Consider the following 9994-nt stretch of genomic DNA (forward strand, 5'->3'; position numbering starts at 1 on the left):
GTTATGTTTAGCTGTAGGCGTACGGAGAGATTTGCTTCTCATGGCACTAATTATGTGGTCAGAATATTAAAACACAATTATAAACTAATTATGTGGCCAGAAACATATATATGTACAGTCACGGAATGAAAAGGTTCGTCAGTTTTCAAACTGATTCCTTCAACGAATCGCGAGCACATATTACCTTTTTGAAAATATGTTACAGAATAATCTCGAGTTAGAGAAAATAATCTTTAACTGTTCGTCAGTAAAGTTCAAAATTATTCAGATCAAAGTTGTTTGACGATTTATCTTGTCAAGAAGATTATTATAATTGATAAACTAAAACCTTCTTGTTGGTTCAACCTGCCATTATTATTACTTTTAAATAAAAAAAAATCTGTTGTCAATTGGTCAATGTCATCATTGCATTGCACTGATGGGATAGAAAAATAAACAAGCAAAACCTTATTCGTTAGCAAACGTCATATTTATTTAAATGTTAGCAGCACTGTTTCTTGTACTGTTATGTTGGCAGGTTTGACTCTTACAGTACCTAGTGCAAGGGAAAACCGACACTAAGGTGACGAACCTTTTCATTCCGCGTACTTAATTATAACACACTTATGACAATGTCATTCCAATTATACCAAAACATACTTATATTAAAACAAGACACATTTATATCTTAAGTGTACAAATCTTTATATGATTGTCATAGAGTCGTTATGCGAAATTAAAATTCGAACGATTCAAAAATTTATATCTACACGTTTCTGTTACTTACGTCTTAAATTATTTCAATGTATTGGTGTGAAATTAACTAAAAATAAATTGTAGAAACATAATGTGAGGTCGACTCTACATATTATACATTTTCAAAAGCCCATAATAGCTATGAGAAGCAAAATCTATACAAAAAGCACAATTTTAGCTACTCGTATTTTAAGTAGGTAGATCGTCTTAAAATATAAATAAAAGCAGAAACCAAGGTAATGTACCGAAAAGTGATACTACGATATAATAAATATAAGAGGTTCGCAAGATATTCAATTAATCCCGTCTGCGGAATTAATTAAGGAATCCTTGAGGAATATTTTAGTAAACAAATTTTGATGCCCTCTTATACGTTTCGTCTTTTCAGAAATCTTCGCGAACAATATTCATTATGAATTTTCACCCTTAAATCTGAAATACGTACAGTCTTTGTATGATACTTACGCGATTATTATGTAATTTAATTTTCAATTAAATTAAACATTGTAAAACTACAGTTGTGAACTACGCTTAAAAACCAAGTTGTGAAAATATCATAACCCTTTTTTATGGCAGTTTTTTTTTATAAAATTAATTTACTTGATTAAGAGATTTAGTGAACTTGGTAATAATTCAAGTGAACAAATAACAAGACTTACAAAATATTTTCGTAAAGAACTACCGTGCACTGTAATGTGAGCTTTTTTAGTTATTTGGTTTCAGATGATGTATTATTTCCAAAGACTATTTAGAGCAGTTACTATCACTTTAACCTATAAGTCTAGTCAAATGATAATCCTATTTCTGGCGTTTTCAACCTAACCTAAATAGGTACTTTATCCTTTTTGTTTTTTGTTTTGTTTAAACCGATCCACAACGAATCCATTTTTAACTTTGGTAATTTATTACACTAATGTGTTTTGTAATTCACTCTAAACGTAGTGAAATGAAAATGGATTACTTTTTAACTCCCGGAAAAGTGTGGTAGAGTATCAGCCAAGTTTGTAAATCGATTATTTTTTATCAGGACACTTGCACGAAAGGTATTTGCGCGAAGGACACGAGCGCTTTTAAAATCTACAAAATAAAATTTTAAATTGTACAAAATCTACTAAAAAACATTGTTATTAGATACAGATTGATATTGTGCTGTGTACTATCCTTAAATAAATAAATAAATAAAGACATTAGCGCGAACAGGCGAAAAAGTTTCCGTGCACGCAAATCGGCTTTTTGGTGCTTATGTCTTCGCGCAATTTAGTGTCTTTCGAGCTACTTTCTTTCGTGCAAGTGTACCAGAACCGATTTTTTAGTAGATTTAGTAGAAAATTGATTTGTAAAAAATACTGCTCTACTTACTAGACTGTTTCAAAACGTCCTAATTTTATAAATAGGCATAACCTCTTAACATTAACTGAATTAACTTTCATTGCTTGTAAATAAAAAGGTAGATGTATAATTGTGAAACTTAGGTAACTTTAAAGTGCCAATAAATATTTATGGTTAAAGTAAGTAAGGGATTAATGTAAAGGAATTGGCATTTGTATTTAGCTTATTGCACAAAGTGCATGTTTTATAGCGCGATATGATGAAGAAAGGGCAACATAGAATTAAGTTATTTTGATTTATTGAGGGAACATTAAAAACTACGTATTAAAAAAGTCAATGTAGAGATTTTTTGCATTTGGAACAGAAAATGAAAAATATTATGTGCATATTCTTTCAAAAATGAATGTCATCACAAAATTTAAAATAACTGTCTATGTTTTAACAATAGTGCCCTTTAATATACATGGTGTTACTTTAAAATGTGTATTTGACAAACAAACAGACAGTGTAAAAAGTATTTTTGTCTTTTTAGCAATGAAAGACAGACTTCGGAATATTATACCAAATGGACTATGAAGTGTAATGTAGATATTATATAATAAGGAGCCGCTTTTCATGTTGCACATAAACAATTACCTATTGTTAACATACGACTATTAAGTATGTAGTTACGCTAAAAATTAAATATATTGAATTGTAAAATACGAGCGAGAAAAGTTTATTATTTTCAATAAACTACGTGTTACGAAGAATTTCGGAGTTTCATTTACCTCCTCACTAAAAGTCAATTGGATTCAGCAGAATAGTTTATTCGGACGTGATCTTGTTTCATAAAAGTAATATTTCATCAATATTCTAAAAGACGTGCATATTTTGATCCATTTTCTAAGAAACTTAATATTTGAAATCATCACAATAAAGCTTTATTCGTATTATTTTTTTTTTCTGAGAATTAAAACTCTTCAAACAAAACTGTGAAGTACCTACTCCTTTCTCGTAGCGTAAAGTAAAAAGACAATTTATAGAAGAACTGTTCAACATTATCCTGCTTTCGCCTCCGAGATTTATTTTACCATGTAGTACCCCTGTACGACAACCCAATCCGCACACAATATTCAGCGTAGTAGTATTAAAAAACAAAAGAGCGGGCAACCCCACCCCTACCACGCTGTGGGCTCGGTGTCCGAGCGGTCTCATTCCTTTGTGCGCACGCGCAACGACCGCACGCAGTATAAGAAAAATGCTTAAGTGACGTTACCAGGACNATAAGAGAGAAAACATTTTTGCTGTGTAGGCGGCAAAAATCACAAACGCTATGAAATGTCAAGTTGACAGATCACCAATTTCCATAGAAAGTGGTGCCAGCTGGTGTATGAAGAAGGTAAACTAGATGATAAAGCAGAGACAATTGGTAAGTTTTCTTATACCATAGACTAAAATCAGGCAAAGATCATAGACAGCTCTCTCAACAGAACGCTGTGTTTTATTAAGGCACATAATGATCCTGAAAATAAACAGCTATCGACTATGGAGGTGTTTTAAGATGAACCATTTCCAACAAAAGTCCCATGCGCTCGGAACACTTTGAATGTTACGGTCGCCTATTTTTCCGAAATATCCGATTATATGACAGAAACGTTACTAGAGAAATTTAGAAAGGTTAATTCTTAATAGTAAACAGCCACTTTTTTTCCAAAAGTCTTCAGTTTAATAAGGGAAACTGACCAGCATAGTCGAATCGCCATTCGTGACGAAAATGTGAGCTTTTACACGTCTCGTCAAACAACTGACTAATTTGAACACTCAAAATATGAAATAAACAGGTCCAACGCTACAAAATTCTTGCTTGGAATCTAAGCACTTCTTTTGGTACCCATATATTAAAATTAAATGCGTGAACAGCGATTTATGTAGCCAGAAGCAACTGTCGATGCGGTCAAAAACCATGCTTTGGAGGTGCCTCAAGCTGAGTGGAAAAAATGCTATGAAAAGTGTTTCGGACACATTAAAAAGTACATAAATCATGAAAGACAATACCAATAAAGGCAATCAATACCATTTTAATAATAAACTACTTTGTTTTCATAGTTAGGCTCACAACTTAAATAGTGTCCCACGTATCATGCCTTACAACCTAAATTATTTTTAAGGTCATTGCCAGCATTATGCTTTTGCCATTTCCTATTTAAAAAAAAAAAAAAAATCGTACAAAAACACAGATAAGGATAGATGCAGCATGTGTCAAAATTTGTATGAAGCCGAGCGTGCCACTTTTTAAACGTCATTAGTGTCATTTTAGCGAATTTTAGTGATTGCCGCAACGTAAAAGTAATCGTATCATCGTACTGCATTCGCAAAGTCATCGAATGATATCGTGTGACTCGATTCAATAATTAATTAATTCCGATAAAACTGATATTTTGTTAAATTTATAGCTAGTCTGACTGTGGATTAAAATAATTATGTAGCGGTAGACGTTATTCTACAATTCTACATTATTAATTTGCAAATAATATTTTTGTTGTGCCTAATGATTATGAAAGTAATGACCGTTATTCCATTATGTTAAATAGTACTACTAGTAATTCATACTTAATTCCATACTTTTAAATATCCTAGTAAGTAAATGACCTACTTTCATAAAATAAAGACTATTTTACTCAAGCTTTTTATTTTTAATAATTGTAAAAATGCGTAGTTTTGCCAATACGTTTTTTTTCATAAAGCTAAGTCAGGTACCTAGTTTTGAAGATATTTCTAAACGACAAAATCTCGGGCGTCGTATACATAGTAGTAATAGTGTATACTGCGATCACTGATCTAACTTGTTTTATAATTCTTCTTCTGCTACTTTATTCTAATTAATTACATATTTGTTACTCGTTGCTGTTAATTACAATTCTCAATCCGTAAATAATTTCTTCTCTCTACCGTGTTCGTACTACTGTCCTCGTAAAATCATCGTATCCGATTGTTGTAATCGGATTACATGAACATCACTCGACCATGTATGTCCATTTGGACATATCGGAATGGCACGCTTTGACTAGCAACTTGCTGTATCTACTCTAATCCATATCTGTGTACAAAAAGAATTGAAAAATGTCAAAGCTCACGTCACGTAACTGTCAATGTCAAAATTGCTAACCAATCCAACCAACTCGCCGAAATTATTTCAAGAAATCAGGAGAGAATTTTATGAACGTGTGTAGAAAGAGGTAGTTTAAAAACAATGGATTACAAATATGAACAGACTAGTGAAGTAGAAGCTCTAGATTCAATTTATTGTGGTGATATGCAAAGTAAGTTTTGGAATCGGTGGACCTAAGTTTATGTTCTCACGTTGATTGCATTCTTCAATTTGCATCGTGTTTTCAGTTTTAGAAACCAAACCCTTTCATAAGTTCAGCATACCTATAAAGTCTGAAGGATACGATGATGGAGAGGGTCTGGCGTGCAATCTGATATTTACATACACGGCGAAGTATCCCGAGGAGTTACCAATCATTGAACTAGACAATGAAGATAATTTCGACGATTCTGTACACAAAAATGAACTACTTGAACATTTAACACAACAGGTAAAACTAAAAACTCTTCGGATTAAGTTGTTGCTGAATCTATAAAGATTTCATTTTCTTTATCTTTATTTTCATTCACACTAAAATTTATTTTATTACAGGGTACAGAAAATCTTGGCATGGTGATGATATTCACATTAGTATCAGCCGGCCAAGAGTGGCTCAATGAGAAATGGGATTATATAAAAAAAGAAAGGGAAGAAAGAATTCTAGCAAAACTAAAAGCTGATGAAGAAGCTGAATTGGTTTGTATTAGTCTTTATTTGTCTATGAGAATAAAGCGGTAAAATCTGAATTAAAAATTTACCTAATTTCTAATGCTAAGTACAATAAATACTGCAGTTTACTTATTGTGTTCAAAAACGTATGATCTTCAGCTGACAATTACCTATACTGTTTCCTCAATAACTGTCTTATTAAAACTCATTATTTTGATTGCAGAAACGTTTTGAAGGTACCAGAGTAACTGTTGAATCGTTTCTAGCATGGAGAAAGCAGTTTGAAATTGATATGGGAATACCTGCAAGGAGAGAAAGGGAAGCTAAGGGAAAGGATAAGTTAACTGGCAAAGAGTTGTTCTTGAGAGATACTACACTTAACGAATCTGACTTGAAATTCCTGGATGATGGTAAGAAAATCTTATTACTATTGATAATGTAATAAAAACTACTACTTAACATAATTACTATTGATGTTCTTCTATTGAGTTCTTCCTAGTACTGTTCCTCAATGGCATTTCTTCATGATATTTTTTTCACTCTTACCATTTTCCTCAATATACACTTCAGCTTACACTCATATCTTACAGGTGATGCAGTCAAAGTGGACGAGTCTCTATTCCAAGATCTAGATGATTTGGATATCTCCGATGAAGACGATGAAGATTATGTTCCTGGACAAAGTGGCAGTGAGAGTGATTAGCACAAAGCTACTCACTGCGTCAATGGACAGCAGTGACAATTCTGCAAAGACAGTATAAATATAAGTGGCTTATTGCATCTCTGTGTGCATTTTAAAAGCTATGAATCACATGAATAGCAATTATTTGTATTAATTGCAAAGTCTATTTGTGCCTCAAACCGAGTTTTTACATACCTAGTGATTAGGATCACTGGAGCAATAAAATATTATTTATTTAAATTTTTATCCATCATTAGCATCAGTTACACACAAACAACTGTACATATTGGCCCTGAGATTTCCATTGTTACTACTGTAGATTGTATGCATAATGTTACTGGTTAACTAAATACTCTAATATTATTGTTTACAATAAAACAGAACATACTGTAGAATAGTTTTTATTTACACTTTGTCACTATAATAGGTATATACAACAAACAAGTGAAATAAGAAAAAGCTAACTGGATTGCTTAAAAAAACATTAACTGCTTAAGTAACTAAATGGCAGGTTGACATTTTGCTAGTGATGTGTACAACAACTCAACAACAAACTTACATATTTCTGCATAAAACACCAAACACCATACTTCATCAGCAAAATCAATAGGAGTGAGTAAAACATGTCAACATCAACAAAACAACTTGAGCAAACAAAACATAATTTAATAATATTGTAGGTGCTTACCTATGAAATTATCGATATTTTGGCATAAGAGTAATATTAATCAACTGGCTATGTTAAAAGCCGATTAAAAAGATCACATTTTGTTGTAAATTAAATAATCAAAAACAGTTCTTGTCATTTAATGATAAGATTGTACAGTATCAATATTTAAAGTTGCTGTAATTTAATTCTTGTTCTCAGATTTTTTTATTTATTTATGTGTAATATTGATTCTTCACACAAAGCTATAATTTCATAGTTAAGCACCTTATACCAATGACCTTACTTCAAATGCACTTAGGGTTACTAGGGTGACTAAACTAAACATCAATACAATGAATTTATATAATGAGTAATATTACAAAGTATATTTACAATGTGCAGTCTTAAATCAATGAGTGAATAATTAATATCTATAATTAACCACAGATATGTAATATTTTAAGTAAATCATGTTTTAAGTATTTTAATCTGTGCATAATAGAAATCAGCCTTTAAATTATAATAATAGAACATTAGCTGAAAAACAAAACAATTTAAGGATGGATTACAGGGTGTCATTTCAATTAGAAGTCAACCAATCACCCTGTATTTATAAAATATTATGACACAAATCCAATATTTTAGGTAAATATTAAGTTTATAATACGTCAAAAATTTCGATAAATATTAACACTCACAACAATTATTATTTGGGCCTATTTATAAGTGCTTCAATCAGCACATTTCATTTTTTAGTTAATTATTTTAAATGGCAACTTTAAATATTAATTTACAAAAGGCATGTTTTAACCTCGTAAGTCCCCGCGTACTTGTACAAGTACAAACTAAGCATAGTAGTTCAGACCTGACATTTAAACTACATAGCAAGAGTAACTGCCTAATGTACTTACCCAAGTACAAATTTTTCTTTCCCCATTTACCGGGTAGTTTTTTTACAATGGCAAAAATGATACGACCATACTCATTCAATACTCTATGGTCAATTCCGCCACGGTAGACAGGTAACGTCAACTGTCAGTGTCAGTGTATTTTTTTCGCAAAATGGTCACGCGGTCGGATTGCCGGCCGGCAGGAGGATAGTTTATCTGTTTATATCAAAGTAATCTTTTGTTTTTTGTCTTGTTTTTTAAATGTATCAGTAAATATAAATTATAGTTTCTATAAATTAAACAAAATTTAAAAAGAAACTTAGTATTTTAGGAGGTTCATGAACGGTCAAAATAATTTGTACTTGATATAGTACGTTAGGCGTTGGTTACATAAATAATTGTATGAAAGTTGTATTAGGTATGAAATTAGCGATTTTTTTTCTTCAATGTTCATTACTATGTAATTTATTTCATAGTATAGCTATATCCATCATTCTTTTTTTTATTTGAAATTTGACTTCAAGGGCTTACTTTTGTGTATAAAATGTTAAACTTAATTTTATTTTTTAAATTAGAATTTAATCTTCAAAGACAGCTCGTCCTAATTGTCATCCGTTTCCATTAAACAAAAATAAATATATTTTTATACAGATACCATTTTTTTTAAAATTGTCTTATTTTTTTTATAGCTTAATGTTGTTTCAATCTATCTACAAAATTTCATAAAATTTAAATTTATGCTTTTTTAAAAAAATCACAAAAAATTAGTATGGAAAAAATAATTTTGGTGAAATTCTTCATATAAAACGCTAAGGCCAAATAATTTTGTCTTAAAGACTGAATTTTATAATTATTGCTTACTTAAGTGACGTTTAGAAGAAAAATATGATTTATTTTAAATATTTAAATAAAACCTTTATCTTAATTAGATTATTTTTTTACACTGTATAAAAAGCCTAACGTACTTACAGGAGTACAAACTATTTTCAATATTTTTCTTTTAAAACAGGTGCTAAAGATGCTAAACTTACAGTAAAAAATACAAAACATAAGGTAACGCTTAAAAAACTATGTAAACCCGTCAATACTTTATCTCGGTCTGAAGCACATTTCTTAGTTTGTACTTGGTATAGTACATCCGGCAGATATGAATACTGCTGTTAAAAAAACACAGGACTTACGAGGATAAATATAAAATAAAGTCAAACTTTAACTTTCGTTCCAAACAACTTCAGGATAACAGAGTTTAAACAAAATAAGATTGAAAACAAATCATAACTATCAACAATGTGTATATGAAAACTTTAGTTTACAATAAAACAAGCAATGCAACATGCATTGCATTCCGCAGTAGCTACTCGTACATTGTTTAAATATTAACAGAAGAACAGAATATTTCCATTTCCCTAAAATAATCGAGAAGTCACAAAATTAACATTACCTATAAAAATATAAGTCAGAAGGCCATACCAACAAGAGGGCTTGCTGTAAAGCAAAGTTCCCAAACTTTTTTCTTGTGTACTATTAGAAACAAACTAAATGTTGTCACTCTTGATTCGTTCCCAACTCCTCTTCACGCAAGATGTGATATAAAAACATATGTATAGGCCAATTACTATCTGACGAAGATAATTTATTATGGATCATTTTTAACGAGAGGAAAGTTCAATGAACATGAAGACTTGTCCAAAAATATAACATTGTGACCGATTAAGTTAAGAAGACTTACCCTACGTTAAATGACACCATTACATAGCACTGACAACTTCTATTGCGAAAATATTCAACATTTGTACCTAAAATATTGTTTTATTTTAATTACAATACATGTATAGGCTAAGACACGATTCCGTGTGGCGCTGGTCCTAATGGCACAGGCTTTATGTTCGCGTCGATACTGAATTTGATAA

General features: G+C 31.0%; 1 protein-coding gene across 1 annotated transcript; it reads left to right on the forward strand.

Annotated features, from left to right (window-relative positions):
- The first annotated feature begins 5206 nt into the window (after positions 1-5206).
- Positions 5207-7539, forward strand: LOC114355890 (RWD domain-containing protein 1). Its single transcript, XM_028308925.1, has 5 exons — positions 5207-5366; positions 5443-5645; positions 5747-5890; positions 6087-6273; positions 6454-7539. The coding sequence occupies exons 1-5, from the start codon at positions 5297-5299 to the stop codon at positions 6564-6566; spliced, it is 717 nt and encodes a 238-aa protein (XP_028164726.1). The 5' UTR covers positions 5207-5296; the 3' UTR covers positions 6567-7539.
- Positions 7540-9994: the final 2455 nt, after the last annotated feature.

This window comes from Ostrinia furnacalis, unplaced genomic scaffold (genome assembly GCF_004193835.3).
Source record: "Ostrinia furnacalis isolate ACB-3 unplaced genomic scaffold, ASM419383v2 OfSCF2568, whole genome shotgun sequence".
NCBI classification, from domain to species: domain Eukaryota; kingdom Metazoa; phylum Arthropoda; class Insecta; order Lepidoptera; family Crambidae; genus Ostrinia; species Ostrinia furnacalis.